The 25,223-nt window shown below is 43.4% G+C and overlaps 1 protein-coding gene across 6 annotated transcripts in view; it reads left to right on the top strand.

Annotated features, from left to right (window-relative positions):
* fgd4a (FYVE, RhoGEF and PH domain containing 4a) overlaps positions 1-25,223 on the top strand; it is a 68,355-nt gene that overhangs the window by 21,286 nt on the left and 21,846 nt on the right. For 3 of the 6 annotated variants that reach the window (XM_061036685.1, XM_061036687.1, XM_061036686.1), the window contains exon 2: positions 17,188-17,271. In XM_061036685.1, the coding sequence (XP_060892668.1) occupies positions 17,188-17,271 (84 nt within the window). Of the gene's footprint in view, positions 1-10,057; positions 10,193-17,187; positions 17,272-20,002; positions 20,141-20,950; positions 21,115-25,223 lie in introns of those variants that run through there. The other 3 variants (XM_061036684.1, XM_061036688.1, XM_061036690.1) reach the window with 3 other exon arrangements.

Below are 25,223 nucleotides of genomic sequence, written 5' to 3'. Positions count from 1 at the left end.
CAACACATACAGCAACAGTACGACAGCTTTCAGGAGCAGCTCACGCTTCTTTATGCAGTGGTCTTTTGCCGTTAAATCTAGTGTTTCCACGGCAACGATAAACATTCTGTCTGTCATGGCGGCCGCCTTGGCAAGACACGTCCCGTTACAACTATAAAATTACGGATTTCTCTGGCTTTGATAACTGTTTGAAATATTTGAGGTGATGTAAGTAAGGAATAAAATTTCACATATTGTACGTTTAATTTGGTCTTTTAGGGTTTCATCTAATCTATGAGATTACTTAACGCAGATTTGCTCTTTGGAATACAAACTTTTTGTTAGTCTGATGTAAAGAGTATCCAAATGTTTTACACTTTTTGTAAATCTCTCTCCATGTGCTCAGACTTTGGGGTGGGTGGGTAACCTCTGATGTGGTTGTCATGGGAATAGAGTGGGTGGCTTTTAATCCCACTACCTCCAAAGGACTCAGTGCTGCTCAGTGTGAACCCTGAAAGAAAGGAGTTCAAAGCACGTCGCTCAGCTAATGAGAGAAACCGCAGATAAAAAAATGATAAATGAGATAGTATTAGCCATGACCTCCGGCTTCTTCTTTCTAACACACAGATCAATGCTTCATCTCTCTCTCTCTTCTGTTGCCTCCCCCCTCCTCTCTCTTCCTGGAGGGGGTTGTTTTGTGTCACACTCAGCACCTACGTCTGCTGAAGCCACCAGCAGCAGATGAGTCCGGCCATTGGCTTCTTCCTCCCCTCTCGCTGGCCCTCCCCTCACCCACACAATAGGACTGATTGTCCATGCGACACACACACACACACACACACACACACACACACATACACTCACTCACACACAGAGGGGGCTTTACTCCGGGGCTGAGTGTGTGTCGCTCCCCCGCCATATGCCCCATCTCCGCTGGAATGTGATTATCTTCGCTTGCCATCGAAAGGAATGAGGAAAGGGTAAAAATAAGAAGAGAGCAGCATCAGAGGAAAGGAAAAGGGCGAGTCTGTCAGAGTGTGTGCAAGAGTGTGTGTGTGTGTGTGTGTGTGTGTGTGTGTGAGAAAGAGAGAGAGAGAGAGAGGGAAGGAAGAGGATGCAACCAATGCAGCGAGACAGCAGTTTAACACAAGCCTGAACCTGCCAGTGAGAGCGACAGAGCGCAGAGAGAGCGAGACTGAGAGAGAGAGAGAGAGAGAGGAGGGAGAGGTCTTTGGATTTTAATTTCTTCTTTGGACTCCACCTCGCCGCTCTCACAGGAGACATCAACCCCACTCAGGTTAGTGCCTCTCTCTCTTTTTAGACTGCTTTAGTGCAGCGCTGCGGCCAACGAGTGCACAATGCAGCCGTGGGGCGTTGGAGTTAACGGAGCCGGTAAACAAAATGTGGGTGGTTCGTGACCACAGAGACACTTTAATGCTGTTTGCTGTTCGACACACACAGACACACACACACGTCGCCGGCTGAGGCTGATGGTTAACAAAGAGAGGGAGCACACATCACAAAAGACAAACCCTGGATCTCACCACAGGATGTTCCTCTGGCGGCTGCTGTCGTTTAGTGTGGCAGCGGGGTTTGTGTGTGTGTGTGTGTTTGTGTTAACTACAGCATGTGTGAGAGGGAGCTGTTGGTACTCTAAGCAGTTGGAGCTGTATTGGCTGGAGGGGACTATTAATTTTCTGTAAGGCGTTGTTTACTGAGCCTCTCAGCTGCTGGCTGTCTCAAGATATGCACTTCACACACACATATATACTCACACACAGCAACACAAACTCACACACATACACACATGCTCGTGCACTTAGAGGCTACTGCTGCTGATTTCAGTTAACTCTGTTTGCAATGATTGTCGTAATCGGCCTCAGCTGTCCACAGTGAGCTGTGGGAAAATATGCAAGTCTGAGTCTGGAGTGGATGTGTGTGTTCATGTGTGTGTGTGTTGTGGGTTGCTGTTCCTGAGCCAACTGCAAACACAGCTCTGATTTGAAGTCACCTTGTCATTACAGCTGTAACACAATCTCCTGCTGAGAGATGTAATCCTTACTGCGTGTGGTTTCGTCAACAGAGGGAAATTGCTCTGTAAATTTTATTGATAAAGCAATCAATTGTTGCAGTAATGACTTTTTAATTATCAGACCGATGAAGAGAAAGTATGCCACATGCTTTTTTTGCCTCTTTGAGCTTGATCCCCCCTCTGCATCTCCCTGCTGTGTGCACTCACTGTAACTCATTTGGGCTTGCTATCGCTGCAGTTGAAACCATTAACTCCGTCTGCAGCGATATATTTTCAGTAGTGCCTCCTCCTCTCGGAGCCCGGGTTCCCATGCAGGCTGACAGTGGCATGGGGTATAGGATGGAGGCCATGTGTGTGTCTGCGTTGTGTGTTTGATCCCACTGTGGGGGGGAGTGTTCTGCAGGATGAAGGAGGTCTCTCTGCAAAGAATCAAAGAGCTCGATATGAAACAAAAGGGAGGTTAGATTCACAAGGGGAGAGGCCTCTGTAGTTCAAATATAAGTGAAGGGGATTTTTAGAGGATGGGCTCTGTAGTAACTATTAAAGCTGTCCTACATGGAGGGCTGCTGATCGGTGTAATGTTCTTTATTTATCTGCAGAGTAGGACACGGTAAATCAAATTTAACTTTATTAACCATCCAGTAATCCTTTGACAAATTTTTTTTTGCAATGCCAGTAGATGTGAGTTCTTAAGAGGTCACGATGACTTAGAAAACTCTAAACTACAAAGTTGTCTGTGTTGTAAATCAACAAATATTAGTAACCTCTGTCTTCACTCTAGTGGCGCTCTGGAAGTCGGTAACTTCATGCAGGTCGCGCAGCATTTCACAATAAAAGCGTCTGGGGCAGAGACGCGCATTATGGGCTCGTTATTCAATAAGGTCTCAAAAGTACAGGGGGCGCTATGCTCTCACTCCAGTCGTCTGCGATACATCAAGACAAAGAAGATATACTTAAAAATAAATCCCATGAGGGGAAGTTACTTTTACACCCTGATGTTCAGACATGCTACACACCTATAAGCTTATATACAAACACAATCTGATGGACGTACACTAATGGAGAGATGTTAGAGTGATGGGCTGCACATGAAAGAGCGACAGAGCAGATGGTTTTTTATCTTACATGGATCTTATATGGTGTATATGGAACTTACTGTATGGCTTGCAGGGGCCAATGGTTGGGTAAAAGATGTGGTTTCTAAAGAGAAGCTAAAAGGATGTAAGCGGGGTACACTACAAGATAATCGTGCCGATTTCAGGCCCGATGCCTCTCTTCCGATCAAAGTCAGCAAAGGCCAGATTATCTTGCCATATTCTCCTATGGTGTGAGGTGTGTGAAGAGTGATTTTAACCCCTCAATCTGCTCGGAAGACAATCAGGGCTGCGCCGATTAGAAAACATGACTATTAAAGATGTTCAATATTTGTTGTGTGGGGATGACACCAAGGGCGGGCGAGCATTGGCTCTGAATTGTCACATGGAACAGAACAATAGCCAATCAGGAAACAAGCTGACTGAAGCAGGAAGCACAACAAACATAACCATGGCGACGACAGCAAAGAGTTAGATGGACGTCTTAAATTCAATGTCGTTTGATTTTTAGTTGTTTCATGTCAAAGTTGAACATTTTGGCATCATGACAAAGCTTCATCACCTGGGGATTCATCCTCCTCACCCTCCACCCTCCTCTAAAGCTAATGTGTATATCATATCTGTCTATATCTGTCTTTCTTGTCTCTATAACTGCCGTGTCATTTCCCTGCATGGGCACGAGTAGTTTGTGGCAGCAGCTCGTCGGCCTCGTCGCGTACAGTGGTTTGCCTTTCTGCTGAGCCGTCCATGACTCAGGCCAGAAACGCTGATGCTGATTGACACTTTATTCCACCAGGACGTGTCACATTAAACACTGCTGGTGTGTGTTGGTGTGAGAGTGTGAGTGTGCTCAAGAGACGGCAGGTGACTCAGTTGAATTGTGCATTTAAATATGAAAGTAAAGATCAGCTTTAAGAGAAAATGATGACAAACCTGCTGTTGGAAATGAGGAAGAAGGGATATCATTTTGAAGCGTGCTCGGTTAAAAAAGGAAGTTTGTGTTGTGTTCAGCGTTTCTCTTTCTCTTTGGGCCTCATTAATGTCCTGTTCTTGGCTGCAGGCTCGACTGCAGGCTTGTTTTCAGGCTTTTGCAGTCTTTTCTGTGCATTCCAGCTCCGCGCGGAGAATCTGGGCTCCGGAGCCTCAGCTCAGAGAGGCTCATTCATACTGAGCACAAAGATCCTGTTTGAGCCTCAAGTTTTTACCCACGCCGTTTGATTGGCATTATATTCAGCATCTATTTACTTCATCCATAATGCATGGAGTCAGATCTGCTTTGCATTAATGAGGCCATGTTGCTTACTGTTTCTTCACTGGAATCAATGGAAGGAGAAACACTAAGAGTCAGATCCACATGAAGAATACTTTAGTTCATTTAAATTATGTTGCTTTAACAATCAAAGGCTATCTTTTCTGAATGCTTATTTGTAGGGGAAACAAAGAGATTAGATGCTTCTTTAGCATACTATTATAGTATGTTTACATTTCAATGTCATGAATTAGGAGCTTTAAAGAAAACATATTATGATAAATCTACTTTGAGAGTGTTTTTGAACATATATTTGGGTAACCTGAGTGTCTACTGACCCACAAAATGTGAAATAAACCCATACAGTTTCAAATTTGCTCTCCTTGTGATGTCACAGTGGGATTCTCATACAAAAAATTGAATTTAAAGAGACACACACCAAAACGGAGCGTTCTGAGAGAGCTGGTTTATACAGGGTCACAAACCTCCTCTGGTGCTTGATTCATGTTATATTTTGACTAAAGCACAGCACAGATGTTTCATTTAGACCACAGGGGACTGTTTGAAAAGGTGGAGAAGGGGGATCATATGTCCTCTTTAAGGACATGAATATATCTTGCAAACATGGCTGTCTTAACTTAGATTGAAAGTCTTCCTGGAGTTGCTTCTCCTCACCAGGTAATAAATGCTATTGATAATGCTAACTGAAAGAACACAGTTACTTTTGCTTGAACTGTGGCTTTTTTCCTTTTTGCAATGTAATGTAAACTAACTGCAAAAAGGAGAAATGTGATTTAAAAGAGTTGCTGCTTTTTAATTCTCTGTGGGAGTTACCAGAAGACGCTAACATTTCAGCTTACTGTACAGCAGAGGAACACACCGTGCTCACTTCCTTTGTTACACTTCTCCTTCTGCAGAACGAGGGAGGTCAAAACCAAACTCTTCGGAGAATCGATTTGAAAGACTTTATTGTCACTCAGTGTGTTTACGTGCACCGTTATGTAGAGCTGCGGTTCGAGCTCGATGAGGCCTATTAATTGGGCCGCAGGAGAATCGATGTATTGATGGAAGTTTGTCTGACTCCACTACAGCAGGTGGCGGTAAGCCCCCTTTCAGCAAGTCACTATTGGACATTCTTCCTGTCAACTTTTTACGTCACATACCAAACAATCGACCGTCACAATTCTGAGTTCGCCTTCCATCCATGTCCTTAAAAATGTTGACCTTTTTCAACTGACACACCATAAACTGTGTCTCCCCATCTGTCCAAAAATGCATGGTTGTTTTCTTCTCGGCTTTCTTCAACACGTTCTTGTTGTTTGTCTTCAGGTCAAACGCCTTGCTCAGGAACTGTGGAGCATGATCAGAACGCCTACATGCCTGATTGAGTTGAAGACATGCAAGTGCAAATCGACTGTGAACTTGTTATTTCGGTGTGCTAGACCGATTCAAGTCAGACCAACATGTTTACATTGATTTTAAAAGTCTAGTTTTAGGCACACCAACACAAAAAATTGTCTTTTTCCACCCGCATGATAATGTACTCCAGATTGTTTTAGAGGATACAACGAGATTGAGACCTCCACTTCTGGTTGGTGCATAGACGTAAAAGAACACACGTGCAAACATCATTAAAAAACTTTTGCACATGGAGGCTGATGGTCTGGACTCAAGGTAGTGCCCCATGTGCGGAGACTACAGTCGGATGTCCGACCTGCGCCTCCTCTTCCACATGTCATTCCTCACTCTCTCTCCCTGATTTCTCATCTTCTGTCCTATCAAATAAAGGCAAAATACCCCCCAAAAATCTATAAAGGCTTCAACATGTGCACAAGCTTGACCGACCTGCTGTGCTACATCGTGGTTGCCAAGCTGTTATTGGACAGTAGCTGTTTGGGGGAGGGGCTTATCAAAGGGTCAGTAATATTCCTGATCATTGCAGGATCAATCTTCACTTTTTACTGTATCTTCAGGTAAAGTAGAAACATTCTCTTGTTAAAAACCACGCCTGTAAACCACCAAGATTTATTTAATAACAGAAATCTTCACATGAGATGTTCTCTGCAAAATAATCATCCCCCATGACCTTTCACAAATGTCACGCACTGTCCCCTCCTCCTCTGCACGAAGCCTTTGTTGTGGCTCTGTGCGTCTCAGTCTGTGCGTTTAAATATAACCGAGTGAATGTCTTTGTTTTGGTCTTCGGATAGTCCGAGATGCGACCAGAATCACATGAGTCAAAAATAACAAACTGAGAATTTCTCATGGGTTTATTTTTAGAGGCTGCGCGGTCTATTTGAAGTTCAGGAAGTCTTTTTACTTTTGCTGCGCTAATGGAAATCAAGATGTCTATTTCAGTTGTAGATTTGCCTGAAAGGGGATTTCACATTTAGTGAAAACATAGCTTGACTGTACCCTCTGGGGAAATGTGGCTCTGCAGGGTTCAGTGTGCTCGGTTATTAGAAATATGTGCAGCTTATTGCTCGTTATAGACACAGTCTGTTAGTGTTTCTGTTTGTTCTTTAGACATGAAGAGGGTCATGGTCTTTAATGCAGAATAAAGGTCACCCTCACATATCGTCACTTAATCTGTGACACATTTCAAATCCATTAGCTTTAGCCTTATCGTAATAGAGCGAGCTGTGAATGAGCACTGTTGTCCTCTCACCAACAGATCGGTCTGCTGGGCCGCCCAGTCAGACGTGCTGATTGGGTGGACACTGTATTGATTGACACATTTGGGAGCTCCTGCCCCAGCAGCTGTGGTCTGTTTTCCGAGGAGGACAGGCGGGTCACAGGGGGGTTGGAGGAGGGGATGGAAGGAGGAAGAAGGTGATAAAGAACCAGACAACAGGCTGGCGGAGAACAGTAGAAAGGACCAGTAAGACGGACACATCAGAGGAAGAGAGAGAGGGTGAAAGTGACTGTTGCTCGTCGATGTTATCGCATTTCCAACAATCGATCCCCAACTCTCAATGCCCAGTAATCACAGAGTCCACTCTCTCTGCACTGCTGTTTGGATCTCAATTATATAACACAGGTCGCTCTCTTCCTGCCTTTTCTTTGAATAAATTCTCTCACATTTTCCTACCTGCTTGGATCAGTAAGAACTAAGCGAGTCTCTGCCGTCTGACATCCAGAGCGTATCTGAGTAATTCTTCTCTGAATGATGATTACATCGCTGCTGTGACAACCAAGAAACATCCTTTTTCCATCTATTTCTTTGAAGTACAGACAGGAACTGTTTGACAGGGAGGGGGTGGGTTAGGGGGGGTTGAGGGGGTTAGGGGGTTCAGTCGCCTGCTCGTCCTGCCCTCATTAGACACGGGCCACTGAGCATGTTCAGATCATGCTAAAAGCTTGTCTTCTCATGCTGGGGCCGTGCAGGGAGCATGCTGAGAATCAGAGAGTGGATGGGCCGCTTCCGCACATGTTGTATGAATATAATAAGTTTGAGGTGAGGTTTATGTGCAAAATGAGCCGCAAAGCATACAGACAATATTAATCCTTAAAGGAATACTTTTTGGAGGAGGGGAGCTGCATTTGCATAGAGAGAGTTTCATCTCCTCTCCTAACCACTAGAAATATTAAATTAAAAGCTTCAATAATTACTGTTTAGGATTTTCACAATCCCCTTTCCCAGTCAAAACATACAGGCAGCTTTCCAGCTAAACAAAACTCATCTATTCTTCTTCCTGTTCTGCATCAAATCGCAAACCAGTACAGTCAGTGAACTGGTGACTAAAGCCTTCACACCCGCACAAAACTCCTGATATTTTCATGTTTGAGCTGTGTGTGTGAACGCAAACAGACACATTTTTTTTACAGTATTGAGATTTTAGAGTATTTTTTACATAGGAAGTCAGAGTGAATGGATGTGAGAACGCAGCAGGATATAATCAGGAGAATTCACCTAGAGCAAGTGGAATAGGGTGTTGCCATTGTTGTTATAGTCCGCCTATACTCTTGCATGAGTATTGACTGGAACCGTGATGCACATGTGTGCGAAGTCTCTGTTCTCAGAGGAACAGCGTATTTCCAGTTTACACGATGACAGAGACGGTGCCGTTTTCAAAAGTTTGCACTCTGAAACCCGTTGAAACTTTCCATTTTCAGGCACCTTAAATGCTGCTGTTGTGCCAACCACTAGCAAATATGCAACAAAAGGTTACCTTAACCCCCTCACCCCGCGCAGTCTTTGTGGCCCCCCTGACAGCAGGTGGAGAACCTTTGAATAAATCACCATAAATGTGCTGTAAAGACCCTATCGGCTTATTATGTGTACAATAGTTCCTCACAGTGCTGACTAGATATGATGAAGGTTAACTACGTCTCATGTCCATGTTTGCTCCAGGAGCAGGAGGGTCTCATCTGGCCGCCTCGACCACATAAAGGCTTTACAGGGTCTTTTAATTTCCACTCCATTCTGTTTGTGGCAGAAAACCATAACTCTTTGGTAATTGTCCATCATGGAGGGACAGGAGGAGAGGGAGACGGACGCATCTGGTCTCATTCAGGAGCCAATCTCTTCTTAGTCGAGCATTTAAAAACCTCACACACACACACACACACACACACACACACACACACACACACACACACACACACACATACACACACACACACACACACACTATCACCACGTGAGGCAGGATGATTAAAGGGGAGTGACTTGGCATATTAATACGTCCCCCTTTACATCATTTATGAGCTCTGTTTGAATGGTAGTTATATCTTAATAAAAGGCAGACATGTAAATGAAGCTGAAGTTACTTTGCATTCTTTTGTAAATGTAATAGCATATATTTCTCTTCATTACATGGTGATCAATGCAGATCCCCCTCTGTGATGTAGGTTTTTAAATGTTTAAAATCTCTTTGTGTGACATTGAGTTCTGCTGCACTCTTAGCAGGACTCGGATTTGGTTCAAAATGGGGCTTTTTTGTGGGGGAGGGGGGTGCAGTCTGATTTTTGTACCATGGGAGAGAATATAATGAAGACAGAGAAAAAGATGCTGTGTTTTATGGTAGTAGAAAATGTGTTGAATAAGGGGTTGTTGGATTATTCTGCAGGGGGGATAAAGGAGAAAGCTTTCTAGGGCCCAGTCGCATGGGGGAGGGAAACACGGTCCATCCTAATTTTAAAGGGGACATATCATGAAAAAATAATAATATAGTTAATATATAAACATAATACAGTGTTATGGAAAGGGGCGGAAAGGGGATCCTGGAAGGGGCGGCCCGTTCACTGGGCCTTTCAGTGGCCCGGCTATTTCTGTGGGCGGGCCTGGCTACAGATGGTTAAATGTGAACGGTTACGGCTGGTTGATTTTCATCTCTCTCTCTCTTAGTCCCTCCTCCACCTCCATCTTTCCTCTCCACTGATTTACAGTAACAGTTTCCACCCTTCTCCTTCTTCTCCTTCTTCTTTGGTTTCTCTTCTCTCCCCACTCTCTCCTCCCACATGGGGTGACTTTGTCCTTGAGTGCTGGCTACCTCTTGAAACAGTATTATTATGGAAATACTTAAAGGTGAAGGTGAATCGACACCTTGAAGGACAACGTCACCCTCCTCCCTCCCCCTTTCCCTCCCTCCCTGCACCTGGTGACTCTGGTTTCCAGGGAACCGGTTTGTGCAGTGACAGAGCAGAGACTCTGATACGCAAACACAGACATGAAGTAACCGGCAGACGGGGAAACACTTGTGTCTGAGATGAAGAGATTGATTTCCCTCATAGCTGTGTACGAAACACATTCAAAGGGAGATTCACAGATGGATTATGACCACTTGGTGGACAGGAGACTGAAAACAAAGCCATACTGGAGAGAGGAGCTCTCAGGTACTGTGGAGACGTTTTCTCTTGTTAGCTAAGAAATGTCAAAAGTTAAGTTTGTTTTTTTTTGGTTTGAGTAAAGACGTCTGAGGTGATTGTGTGTGATCCAAGGAGAAAAAAACTGTAGGAAGTGTTGGTTTCACCACAGAAACCCACACACACCCACACACACATGAACACACACTCACACAGGTGCTGCCAGATGACTGGATCCATCAGCGTCAGTGTATTCACCTCAGAAACATTTTAAGCATGCGGCTCATGTGTAGAGATGAAACCATGTAGGTAAATGACTCATGACATAACGAAAGGAGTGTGAAGGCGAGTTTATATCAAAGGTCAGGTGATGTTTCTTCATAATTGAAGGTTGTGGAAGCTTGTGTTTAATATTGTGACATGTATCAGAGTGTAAAGTTGTTTGCACATTGTGTAGTGAACATGACTGTTATGAAGTTAATTGTCACACCTTAGAATGAGTCGGGAAAATCCAAGTTTTCTGTATCGTGTTAGGGAAGTTCTTGTGCGTGCATAGACATGAAAATCCTCCAATTGTGTTCTATCGCTTTCTTTTCAGTCTTTAATGGTTTCATGTTTTTGTACTGAATCTAGTCATCCTTTTCATTCATGGCTGTATTTGTATTCTTTATCTCTTCATCGTTAGTGAATAATTTCAGCTACCAAATTAGACTATGAATATATTTAAATAAGAGTTGCACACTAAGTTAATATTGTTAAAAATCTATTTAAAACATGCTTCTATTGTTTGAATATGGGGCTGCATGGTGGTGCAGTGGTTAGAGGAGGTTCCTGGTTTGAATCCCCGTCTGTCAGGAGTCTCTCTGTGTGGAGTTTGCATGTTCTCCCCGTGCATGTGTGGGTTCTCTCCGGGTACTCCGGCTTCCTCCCACAGTCCAAAGACATGCTGGTTAGGTTAACTGGAGACTCTAAAGGTGTGAATGTGAGTGTGGCTGGTTGTCTGTCTCTATATGTCAGCACTGTGATTGGCTGGCGACCAATCCAGGGTGTAACAACGCCTCTCGCCCAATGACAGCTAGAATTGCCTCCAGTTCCCCGCGACCAGGACAGGAAAATTAACAATTTTTGCCTTTATTGATACAACAGGTGAAGAGAGACAGGAAGTGTTGGGAGGAGAGGGGGGGGGGGGGGTGACATGCAGCAAAAGGCCGAGTACAGATTTGAACCCACGGCTGCTGCATTTAGGACTATACCCTCTGTACATGGGGGCACCTGACACAACCACCAGGCCATCCAGCGCCTCCAGAAACACTGTATTTTATAAAGGACTGTTAGCAGCTGCTGTTACTCTTCAGTGAGCGAGCTGTCACACCAAGGCTCGTGTGTGAATGACATGCAGTACAAAACCTGTAATAATAGCACTTAAGCAAACAAAGGAGGAGGCTTCACCAGACTTTAGGTGCAAAGGTCATTATGGTTGACAGTATAGAGAATAGAATAGATGTTTATCGCACAGGAACAAAGCAGAACAGCAATTTGTGTTGTGATAGAAAAGCAGCAAACTAAATAAATATGTTACTGCAAAGAAATACAAAATGTACAATTAACACTTGAAAGATGAATGAAATGAAATGAAATGAATGAATGAATAAAATATAACACACTTTCTACAAATATAAATATAAAAGGAGACCCTGTTTTAGGCTTTGAAAGGGGAAACACAAATGTTCATGTGTGTTTGTGTGTTTGTTTTCTTTCCTGAAAGTTTTTTCACAGATATTATTGCACATGGATTTTTTTCAGATCTGTTATTTGCACCTAAACATTTCTTCACAGCTTTATTGCTCAATATGTAATTGCAGTTTTTTTGTTCGTTGTTTTTGACAAGTACATTTCTTGTCAAGGTGTTTTCAGGGGTTTAGTAGAGGCCAAGCCGCCGTTTTTAGCCACCGAGCCGCTACTTAACTGATGGACTTGCTAAAGTTTACCCTTGTTACCTTGCCTTGTTGAACACTCCATTCATTGAATTTCCATATTTCCATAAATAAAAACATCTGCTTGTAGCTCATGCAGTAACAGCAGTCAAAAAACTGTCTCCACTTCCAGGTGGAACACCTGACCAGACTCAAAGGTTCCATATCATTTCTAAATCTACCTACAGGACTTGTTGACAATCTTTTGTTATTGAACATCTTTCTGGATTGTTTCTTGTCAGAAATAGCAATACTTTTTTTAAGGTTTATTTTTTAACATTTTCTGCATTTATTTTGCCGTAGATAGAGTCAGAAATCAGAGAGAGTGGCAAATGACGTGCAGGAAAGGAGCGAAGGTCGGATTGGAACCCGTCCGCTTTGAGGACTACAGCCTCCGTACATGGCACGCTCACACTAGACACTACACTACAGTGCCCCAATACTTATTAAATTATTTTAAGATTTATTTTTGGGATTTTTGTGCCTTTATAGGTGAGATAGGACAGTGGATAGAATCGGAAATCAGGGAGAGAGAGAGTTGGGGATTATGTGCAGGAAAGGAGCCACAGGTCGGATTGGAACCTGGGCCGCCCGCTTGGAGGACTAAAGCCTCCATACATGGGGCACGTGCATTAACCACTGTGCCACCAGCGCCCCAACTTTACATAATACTTTAATGTTCAACTGAAGCTGCAGATCTTCAGCGTTATGTTTAACCGAAAGCTGCAGCGGCAGGTACCGTTTCTGTTCCCATTGGCAGGAGTTTGAATGCAATTTTCTGGAAATTGAGAACAATAAATTACTGAATATTTAATACCCTAAAACCTGTGTTTTTCTTGCTGTCATACTGAAACCGGTTGTTGAAATCTTTAAATCATATCAAAGTTTTAAAAAGTGATGCAGTGACAACTCTTTCTCGTGTATTTAGCATGTCATGGTCATGGTGGGTGTGTGACAGATTCTTCATCATTGTTTCTGACTCCCTGCACCTGTTGAAGGTAAATACTTCACTGTGCAGTAATCTTCTATTCCTGCATTTGAAAGTGTCTGCTTGTAATAAACACGGTGCATCTGTAACCTGTAACGCATGAAATGGCCTCGCTCCACATGTTTCTGATGTTCATCTCAAAGCAGGAGAGCAGTGCAGAGTGAAGAGATGAGATTCTCTACTGTGTTTGTTGAGTGAAGGCCAGACTCGGGTCATAACTCAGCGTAGACAGCTGAGAGACTGATGTGTGTGATAAGAGGTTTGTTGACACCACATGGGATGGTTTGATAAATGTCACAGCTCATTTAATGTCCTTTAACTGTCATGGAAAAAAATCACCTCTGTCCTCTCAATCAGTTCCTGTTTTACATAAAGAAGACTCAAACCGTTAATTTACAGTGTCATTAAAACGTTCTCAGAGCTGTCGCGGTTTCCTACCTCCGTCAGGAAAAACGATGTCGTTCATTCAGGAGCTGATTGCATTGCGTTCAATGTGACTGCTTAATGACGTTTTTATTTTCTTTGACTGCCATCATTGCTGGATTTGCTGCAGTTTGCCATCTGTGTTGTTGTGAGTTTAGATCATGATGTTAACAAGAACAGACTGAGCCCAAAGAATGACACAAGGCAGGTGTTTACCTTTTCCTGTTGGTGTTTCGACGATGGTCTCGATATTATTGATGATGATGATGATGATGATGGTAATGGCGATGGTTTTGTTGATAACGATGTCTTTTAAGATGGTTTCTATACTAATTAGAGCTCTCAAGAACTGCCGTCATTGTTGTGCTTAGCCTCTGGTCACTTCCTGTCAGCACCTGTGTCTCAAAGCTGATCGTTTGCACTTACTGACATTGTTTCCTCCTCTCTAGATCCTTGCTTGTGTACTTACTCTCTGATGTACGTAGCTTTGGATAAAAGCGTCTGCTCAGTGAATTGTAGAATTGTAGTTTCACATGATCCCAGACAAATCCTCTCAAATCTAACATATTATAGAGGATGTTCTTATGGTTTCAGTAGCATGTTGTGATTTTCATAGTTGTAACATTGAGAATGGCCGTGTTTGTGCCATCCCAGGATGAACTAATACCATCATTTTCCCTCCATGTTTAAAGGAAGAATGTGCAGCATTTCACACATATATAAAGCAGATATCAAGTCTATCCTGTGTAAATGTGTCTCTGAGTCCTGACTGTCTACAATGAGTGAGAAGCTCGAGTCCTGCTGGCTGTGTTGTTGTCAGAGCCGTGTTTACATGGACGGCCAGCTCCTCCCCTTGTGTATAAAAGCTGTTTTAGTCAAGAACTAGAGAGAAGAAGAAGAACATACTCACTGATTATTTGGATGTCACATAAGTGTTCATGCAGGAATTGTACGAGGAGGCTGGTAGGAAAAGACCGGATAAAGTCGGGGTGAATAATTTGGCAATTTGCTCACGCTCAATGTTTCAGGCCATTTTCAGGATTTCTGTGCATGAATCAAAATACCAATGAAGAGGTAGAACTCGAGTAAACAACAGTCCTCCTCCTGTCAGGGGATTTAAATGGAATAAACTAATATGTGCAATTTGTTTAGCATAAGATTTAAAAGTATTAAAGCAGTTTCAGTGTCAGTATTGTGACCTTTTAATGAACTGTGTTTGACTTGACAAAATCCTGCCCGAACAATAACCCGTGTCCACTGCACTGTGTGTCTGTGTTTATATGTCAGTGTGTTTTTTTATACAGTTTCTCTTTTGTTCTTTTGTCCGAGAGTCTCTGTGTGTTTTCTCAAGTTGAGACCTTCAGATTTGAGAATATGAAAACAAGAAGTTGACAGTCAGGAAGAGGAAGAGGAAGTGAAGGGTCAGGCCAGAAGCTGAACCCCCCCTGTCATATATCATAAGTGAAGTAAACACACACACACACACACACACATCCCAGAAGCCCGTTTATCTGGCCTTTATATCCGTCTGAGATGTCCTCACTTGTGTTCTGGCTAAGTGTGTGTGACATTTTGTTATTGTTCAGTGTGTGTTTGTGTTAGCAGTGCTGACATAGTAACACAGTCCCCACTTCAGGAAACAATAGGCGTCTGATGACTCTGGTCACGTGGGGGGGTGGGGGGGGGGTCGTCTCTGTAGAGAAGTGATATTTAGGTGATGCTTTTGTTAAGCTGCTTGTGTTGTTATGTACTCTGAATAGGGAACTTATATAACAGATTGGGGTTCTCCTTATGAACTGTAGATACACACATCTTGACAGTAAAATGTTTGTGTGTGTGTGTGTGTGTGTGTGTGTGTGTGTGTGTGTGTGTGTGTGTGTGTGTGTGTGTGTGTGTGTGAGTGTAAGCAGCAGGCAGGCCCGTCATGAGGAGTCCAGATGGTAGGTGGAGAAAGCCCTCCTTTAATCCCTGAGCCAGGATATTATACCCCCCCTCCTTCACACAGACACACACACACACACACACACACACACACACACACACCCTCCTACCACTGAGTTTGCCCACTCCTCTCTTACGTGGCGTTTACCTCGTGCCATGATGGCTGTCTCACTTCAGCACTTCTTTGTTGATACATCCTGACTGTTACTTTAAACTAACTGCAAAAACTTAACTGTAGCATAAGTGGAAAATGTGAAACATGACAGATGGGGCTTCCACTTAAAGACATACCCTAAAACTTCAAATAAAAGCCCATCCCGATTTGCGGCCCCTGTCCCTTATACCAGCCTGTAGCTGCATACTTACAAATAACGGCAGCTCTCAATTAGAGGCCCCTATGCATTGAGAAAATGATTAGTTAGTGGATTAAATATAGAGAGACAAAGCAGCAAGACACAAAAAAAACCTCAACATCTGTCCAAGAAAGACAAATGATGCTGGTTAGCGTACCATCTGTGCAGCAGGTTGGCGTACTGTCTTAAAGGCACAGTATGTAGTTTCTGCCACCAGGGGGCTCTCTATCAATATAACAACAAAAGATGACTTTGCGGCTGGCGGGGAATCATGGGAGTGACCCCCCCTTCCCATGTAACGGAGCTCCTGGTTGACCGTAGTGAAGACGAACGTGCAAAACCGACCTGAGGAAGTCTGTTTTTACAGACGGGCTAATGTATCAGAATATAATTGACATTACATTTTTTTTATCACAGCAGCACTTACAGCAACAGTAAGGCAGCTTTCAGCAGCAGCTCACACTTTCTTATGCGATACGCTGATGATGATCTTCTGTATCTGTGATTATGTTACATCAACAGCAAAGTCAAAAATCGCCTGGTCCTCACTGTCATGATTGTTTCGTGTCATTTTTATTATCTCTGTAGTGAGAAATGTCGATTGTCGTCGGCTCAGCTTTAATTAGTCGTTTTCTGAAGTTGTGATATCATTGAATTTGTCACTTGCACACGCTGCTGGGTGTCGACAACAACTGCTCTGATCAGCTGCAGCTTTGATGCTTCACATTACATCAGACACAGCATACGTGTGTGTGTGTGTGTGTGTGTGTGTGTGTGTTTGCAGGAGGCCGTCTAATACTCATGAGGGCCCATCATTGTTTTTACGACAGTTTCTATTTTCTCTTTCATCTTTTATGTGCATATTAAACGGCTGTGTTGAAAGAGTGTGAGCTCTCCCCACAGATGATGATGCCCTACATATCACAGACGGACTAATTAGGGGTTTCTCTCTCCGAGGGGCGGTATTTTCCCTTTTCACTCTCAAAACAAACACAAAAAGTCTGCTCCTCATCTTGATTAATGCAGCTTCATCACACTTGAATATCTGCAGCTCGATGCACGTGTCCAGCTTACTGTCTCTGCCCAGACGAGCATGTTAGAAAACAGAGACTGTAAAATCAGTTTGATGTTTCCTCCTGCTTTTCTTCACTTATTCCTCATTTTCATTTTCTCGCTCTGAGTCTCCGTGCTCCTCTCAAATAACACCATCGATGTTTCCTGAAAAAGCTCTTTAATCAGATGCAGGTGGAGTATTAAAACATCCTCCTGCTCTCTGGTTTTCTTGTTCTCTACACAAAGTGTGTCGGCTTCCTCCTACAGTGACTTTTGTGTTTTGTTTCTCTGTAGAGAAGAAAGGTCGAGCTGGCTGTTTGCAGTCCAAGAGTCCCGATGAGGAGGCCTGCGTGGCGGTGAAGATCGAACACTCCAGAGGTACACAGCGTCACCTTCACTCACCTTAAAGCTCTTTCTCTTTTATGCAGCTTTTTTTTTGCATAACCGTGTGTTTGATTGTGAAGTGCGTGGCTATTCACAGACATCTTGTGCATAGATGTGAGCCGGTTTCTCACTCACAGTGGCTTCCTGTCTGTCAGTTTTCATGCTGGGGTTGACTCACTCGGGGTCCTTTTTTTATCTGCTCGGTCTTCTTCTTGTGATGTCTGTGCGAGGCAGCGCTGCCACAAGCCAAATTAAGATGCAAAGCTTTGTTACTTGACAGTCACCACCTCTGATGCACAGCAGGAGGGCTGCATTTGAAATAAATCTTACGATGACAGTTTCAAGCCTTTCCATCTTTGGAGATCTTCTTCTTCTTGTGCTGCAGTGAAGGGAACTTTAAGACGAGCTGGTTTTCAGAGGGTGGATGCAGGATGATGCTGTACAGGGCATTATGAACAGCTTCTTCCTGCAGCTCGAGGTGTGAAAGACGCTGCTGCTCTATGCTCTATTTTTATATCAAAGTAGTCTCTAGTTTCTGTGTGTCTGTGTGATGAATGGTTGCCTTCCTCCAGCCCCCTCCTGAGTGTCCGCCTATTTTTCACTGTCTCTCATTTCCCTCCTTTTCAGGTGTACCATCTCATTCTGCGCCCTATAAATCCCTCCATCCTTTCACCTTCCTCTGAACCGGCTTTTCACGTGTCCGTCTTCTCATTTCTCCTTGATGTCATCACGCCGTCACTTCCCCTTCCTTCCGTCTCTTTTATCATATTTTTCCAGGGCAGTTGAAGCTTTCTGCTCACCTTTTCACTTTTACCTCAATCGCCTGAATCCTGCAGAATAACACCTCCATGTCTCTGCAGTTTGCCATCTCTCTTTCACCTCCTCACACTCCATCTTTTACATCCCTCAGGCATATTTTTCCTCCCTCCTCCTGGATCAGAGCAGACCGGGGTTATAATCTCACCCTGTCCCCTGGATTAGGGGATGAGGGAGAGTTAATCTGAAGAAAGTCTGGGTAGTTTAACCGAAACAGCTTATCCCATATGCCTCACGGTTATCTGTCACCCTGTCTGTCAAACACACACACACACACACACACACACACACACACACACACACACACACACACACACACACACACACACATTGTCTCTTCCAGCTTGATGGACACAATGAGCGCTTCCTGTACCAGACTGAAAGTACACTCTCCCTAATCTCACCGAGGGATGTAGGGCAGCAGAAATGGTTAGAAATTAGGTTTTGTGCGTGTGTGTGTGTGTGTGTGTGTGTGTGTGTGTGTGTGTGTGTGTGTGTGTGTGTGTGTGTGTGTGTGTGTGTGTGTGTGTGTGTGTGTGTGTGTGTGTGTGTGTGTGTGTGTGTGTGTGTGTGTGTGTGTGTGTGTGTGTGTGTGTGTGTGTGTGTGTGTGTGTGTGGGTCAGATTGTGTTGCTTGTGTGTCACAAAGGTGTGAAGCAGCTGTTACCATCACTGTCTCTGTGTTTTTTCACACTGTTACAGTGTCAGAGATGCATTTAAATGTAAGGATTTCACGGTGATCTGTTTTGTGTACTTGTCAGCGGGCGGTCTGGACTATGAAGCAGGATTTTTGTTCATCGAGGTCACAGCAGGGTTAACTCTGAGTTTTCACTACTATGAAGGGTCACTTCTTACTGGACTATATCAGGATGGTCAATTATGCTGGACACCTAACCTGCTCCAGAGAAGTTCATGTTTGAAAAGAGATCAACCGGCATAAAGCTCCGCCTACTGACCAATCAGGTGTCTTGATTGAGATGCTCTGAGATCAAAGCATCTCTTGAAATGAAAACAACACCTTTTAGTTTTAAAGTAAGAATGTAACTTCTCTGAAACAGTAGAAAATAAATAACTTGCATTTCTTGCTAACAGTTTTTCCACAGTGTGACTTATTTTTGTTCTGTGTCGTCTTCCCTAAAGACAAAATTTTGTCCAAACAACGGTCATTGCTTCCATGTCGCGGATTGGACGTGTCGTCGCTTGACTCTGCCCTGAAAATAATCAACATAATCGGCATCGGAAAGATTACGTCGTTTAGAGGTTCTGAATGTCGGTTTCGGTTAATTTTCTATTAATTTCCCAGCCTAACTGCATGTCAACACATTTCCTGGATTTCTTCTGTTCTGAGCAGCCTCTGTGGTCAAATGTCCCATCCAGCATCTCTAAGGACACCAGTGAGTCCTGCTGGTCTGAGACTGCAGTGAGACCGGGCCAACAGTAAGGCTGCAGACTGCATCAACTCATGTCTGTACCAGTGAGAGAGGAGCATGAGAGTGCAGTTTTGGCAAATTCTGCTCACTTAGTAGTAGTTTCACATGCAGCATTTATCTTTAGCTCTTAAACAAAGATCTTTGAATAATGTGATCATCACTGTAGCAAAGGAATGCAGTGAGTGGAATTTCTGCTGGTCGAACAGGTTCACTATGAGAGAAGGATAATGCCCGTCATTCCTTCCTTTACTGCTCTGCTGTGACATAATGACACTCAGTGAGCTTGAAGGTTTTTGACAATGTGTGCACCGTGTGTGTGAACATGTACACCCAAAACCCACACGCACCAATAACTTTAATGTGCACATAGATAGCAAGATGACAAGAACTATGAATGTCACATCATAGCTGAAACTAAAATAAGATTTCCTCTGTTGCCTTGGGTGTTAGTTTTTTTGTTGTGGCCATGTGACTGCTCAAAGTTAAATATAAAACTGTAGATCAGCATTAACGCCAAGGAGTGAACACCTCTGAGCCTGACTGCTCGGTGCAGCTCGGCTCATAAACAGAACATGGAGGAGCTTTGGTCGCAGTTCTCTTTGGTGACTTCTGCAAAAGGTAACTACCCGTTTGATAGGATCTTGGTTTCATTTTCACACGAGGTCATTTGGATTCAATGTCAGGTTGTTTGTAGATTTCACCTGATACACATTTGAGTACCAACCCGCTCTGTTAAACGACTCTTTTCTCTCACTTATCTCGTTTTAATTTCTCAAATATTTGCACAAGAAGACGGCCTGAGGATGAGGAGGAGTTGATGGGACGGTGGTTGGAAATAAAACATTACAGCCTTTGAGCTTCATTTAGATTTTAGTAGGCACATGAGAGAGCTGGTGTTGGCGCTCGGGGCTGCTGTACTGTGGTGTTTGTTAATCATTGATCAGGGTAAGCGACTGATGCCAGGGTGCACACAGAATGAGAAGTGTGCTGGCAGTTACATAAGCGGGTACGTCCTCTGCTGGTGCTCTGGTTCCTGCAAAAACGCCCGCAGCAGTAAAGTCGATTCATGATCTAGTTTAAGAACAAATTAAAACAAGAATTTAAAGGAAGCAGGAGAGCACATCAATATTGTTTTACCTGCAGGTACTGTGCATCTACTTAATTACAAATTTCCTACTCTTAACTTTTTATATTTATGCTCAACTTAACATTTCAACAGTCACAAGATGAAATGTTTCGCCGCCCTGCAGTTTAGATTTGTAGCTTTTAAAGTCTTAAGTGCAGATCCTCTCTGCTGTAGAGTTGTTTGCTGTAAACCTCTGAATGTGTGTGTGTGTGTGTGTGTGTGTGTGTGTGTGTGTGTGTGGGGTGTGGGGGGTGTGAAGGAGGAGTCTTGTAGCGCTCTGTGAGTTTCCTCGTCGAGCTGTATTCACTCAGTGACAGCGCTGCCTGGGAAGATAGCAGGGGAAACTATGAACTTGATCCTCTTCTGGGATTCACTCATACACACACACTCTCACACACACACTCACACAGCACACTCACTGAGGATCCACCGCACAACTTTTTTTCCCATCCGTCTTGAGCACTGGGTGAGTTTATCGCTGTGATTTTTGACTTCACAGATTATTGATTGTTGATTGATGTAGCTTTCTTTTATGATAAGAAAAAGTTGTCACAAGTTGGAATTTGTACCAAGTTTGCACGCTCTTGTGTTGACCTCTTCGTCTGTTGATGCAATGTTTACCCTCTAAAACCTTTCATGTAGTAACTCTCTTGCATGTGTAAACAGACTCTGCACTCCATATGTTCTACCCTTTTGTACTCTAACCACAGTGAAACAGTTTCAAGCTGATTTATGGTCGCCTAAAGACTGTGCATGTGAAGGATTTCTGATAAGATATGTGTTAACTTGGACCCCTCCACATCTCTGCCATCCATTTTTCTTTAAATTGATTTCTGTTGTTGCTGCAGGTTGGTAGAAGCCAGATAATCTTTAATGTGCCAGCCCCCTTTATGAAGACGAGTGTGTAAAACGTCCTCTCAGACATTCTCTTTTATCTGAATGCGGTGCCTTTGGGACCACGAGGGCAGAGCACAAAGCCTGAGTTTCGAGGCAGAAACTCCTCCGCCCGCTGCCCTCAGCTGCTTGCAGGGTGCGGACTCATTGCATTACTAAGACAGGTGTGCCTTTTTGTTTTCCTACCTGCAGCTATCAAGAGCTGTTAGCACACACTTTGCCAAGGGGGGGTTGGAAGGAGGAAGAGAGACAGTGATACAAGGGACAGGTTTTTGATGTTTAGACTATCATGACATGTCACATCTTAGAAATGTCTTGAACGCTCACTTAAAAAAAAAATGTTTGACTCAGAGCTGAGTGCAGCATATCTGAGTGGGACACCTGCAAACATATATCTGATTTTAAGTACAAGAAAGTAACTCAGCTCTGCTCGATGGTCAATCTTCAGCCTTGCTAACAGCGTGGACTTTTTTTGTTCATCTTGATCTGTCTGTCGGGCGACCACTTTAAGTCTTAGACTTTAATCTTAACAACCGCTAAATCGATATTCATGGTCCCCAGATTCTTACCATTCTTACAGATCCATCTTTAGGTTGAAATGCTTCTGTGTCTTTGATGAAATGTCCAAACAAATGTTGGATGAATTGACAACATGTTGCCATAGGTTGAATCTAGGGATGTTCCAAGGCGACTAATTTCAGAGTCACTATTAATTTAACACGGATCACAGCATCTGCGGGTCATCATGTGGTTATCGTTAGGAGTGCTAGCACCGCCAGCCTTCGGTCCACCTTGCAGGTTAACGTCCGGCTCTCTTTTTACTGAATGTGGTTACTCATTGCTCCGGTTGATATTCCAGTTTTAAAAAAACGCAGCTTACCCATAACTTTATCTCCATTTTCTAGAATCAAAACGCTGCCTAATCTCGATGCTTCTACGAGATGCAGTCCGTCCACTGTGCTGGTTTACATCAGGAAGTAAAGCGAGGAGAGCAGGCTCATTGACCGTGTCTAGAGCCCCATCTAGTGGCGGGTGGCTGCATTACAGCTCAGACACAACATTTGACAGGCATAGGCTGATGGTTAAAATATGAATAATTAGAATAACCGGCTTGTAATTCTTGGAGCCTGAGTAGACTCCTGATTAGATTGTTACAGGTAGCAAAGCTTCTGCAAATGTTTGCCAGGTCCAGCAGGTGATTTTTGACTCAAAATACCAAAATATACGGTCAAATAACTTTCTCTGAATCAGAGCGAGAGAGTTAGACTTAGACACAGTCAGTGCAGGAAATGAGGTTTAAAAGCCTGTACTTGTCATTCTCTCGAGAGCATGAGTGTACAAACCTGTAACAGTTATTTCATATGCAAATGTTTGAGTAACTGAAGATCAGAGGATTTGCTCATCGCCGTCCCTGGACTCAAACTATTTCAGGCACAAGTTGGGATGATTCACTATTTTCGGACTTGTTTTGTATTTTTCTTGCAGTAGAAAGATATTTGTGTCTGTGTGAAACATTCCTTCAGCCTCCTTTTGCCAGCTTGTGGTAAACTCACTCCTCCTCCTCCTCCTCCTCCTCCTCCTCCTCCTCCTCCTCCTCCTCCTCATCTTGGCAGAGCTGTAGGGTTTTGGGAAGGGGGGGTGTGTCTTTAATGCTGTAGTACCATCACAACATTGACCACACACACACGTCATAGGGTCTTCATGATACCAGATTTTTTAGACTTTTGACAACCTGTTAAGATCAAGTGATAAATTGTTGGATACCATGGCAACGATAACAACGTTGCCTCTGCTGCCGTCTGTGTGTTTGTGAGAGAATTAAAAATATTTTTTTTTGCTATTAAAACTTGAGGAAAGTTTGAAAAGTGTTTGCCGACTTGGAATTGAATGGACCACCGCTGCTTTTGACAACCTTTTTACACACTGAGGTAAACTACAGAAAGCAGGTTATCTCTTCTCTGGTCTGATGGATTTTTGGATATTTGATAAAGCTCTGTCTTACTGGGCGGCTGTGGCTCAGTGGTAGAGTCGTCGTCTCTCAACCAAAAGGTCTGGGTTTGATCCCCAGCTCCTGCAGCCACATGTCCGATGTGTCCTTGGGCAAGACACTTAACCCCAAGTTGCTCCCGCTGCTTCGTTGGCGACATCTGAATGTGTAAGAATGGGATTAGTTACTTCTGATGGTCTCACTACACAGCAGCCTCTACCATCAGTGTGTGAATGTGTAGGTGTGACCTGAGGTGTAAAAGCTACAAGTTCAAGTCCATTTACCACAGACATTTTTTGGGGGGATATTGAAGACATTTGGTGATTTTCAAATCAACATTTTGTCTGTCTGTTTCCTTCTGCTGCCAACCCTGAAAGTATTTCTTCATTCTCACACTCACTCACTCATTTGCAGTTTATTTTATTTAATGAGAGCGAGCTGGAGCCTCTCAGGTTAGTCCGCTCAGTTGGGAGATAACTTTGCAGTGGCAGCGAGTCTCACCAACCTTGGAGGAGGACGGAGGTAAAGGTTGAGCTTCAGTTTCTCACTTTCAGAGCTGCAGCAGTGTTTCAGGGATTTCTTTGAAGAGCATATTATGTATTTAGAGTAACATTAATGTCACACCTTCTTCAGTTAGGATTGACAATGTGTTTTACAGTTTAGTCCCAGTTTATTGTCTTTAAACTCGCCTGGCGCTGGCAGAGTGCACAGCCAGCAGATTTTGGTCTTCTGTTTATGTCAACACCAGCAAGTCTCAGATCCAGACAGCAGGGCTCCTTCACCGTCACCCAGATGGGGGAGGAGAATCAAAGGCTTTCTGCTGGGTGGCTGTGACTAAATTACTATACACACACACACACACACACACACACACAGCGGTCTGACACTTGTGCCAAGCCAGATTTAATGAGAAGATGCTGGAGTGAGTGTGTTACCAGGAGCAGCAGTTCCTGCCAAAGTGACTCGGCTTCTGGGAAAGGAAGTACAGTTCCTCCTGTATTTACTGAAACAGAACGAGACGTGTTACATTGTAGTCATAGTTTTAGATAAGAACTCAAAGAGAGCTGATGTGGCGTGGACAACTTTGTATCATTATGTAATCTATTGAGAAAAGGATTAGAGGCCAAAATGTAATGTGATGCATTTAAAGTCGTGTTTATTTACATCATTTTACTCCATTTTCTCATCTTGAACGGTAACACTTAAAATACCTTCACATACTCCAGATGAAGGGAAAGTCTGCACACTAGAGTGTTGAAAACAATGCGATCTCTGTTATTTTAATGATTAATAATATATCTAAAAGTACCTGAGGTTTGAAGAAACAGCGTCTGGTTCATAAGATAAGTGCGTACAGGAGAAAAGAGTCCATGAGTAATTTTAAGAAAACTCCTGCACACTGTCTAAATTGCACAAAAACTACATTTCTCTGTCAAAATGTTGCCAATGTTTTTGTGCAGCTCAGACAGTGTTCAGGAGTTTGGCTGCAATCTGTTGTGATAAACAACAGTTACCCAATGTTATATGTCTAAGACTATTTTTTGTTGTTGCTGTGCATGGTAGCAAACAGTTAGGGCACGACTGATATGTTTTTTTTTTGGTCTAATACCGATATCGATTTTGGGGAGAAAAAATCTGATACTGATATGTCGACCCATATCTTTCTTGGATCTGTAGAGATAGATACATGTAGA

This window comes from Labrus mixtus, chromosome 4 (assembly GCF_963584025.1).
Source record: "Labrus mixtus chromosome 4, fLabMix1.1, whole genome shotgun sequence".
Lineage (NCBI taxonomy): Eukaryota > Metazoa > Chordata > Actinopteri > Labriformes > Labridae > Labrus > Labrus mixtus.
The sequence above is the reverse complement of the archived record's forward strand: the minus strand, read 5'-3'. Positions and strand labels throughout refer to the sequence as shown.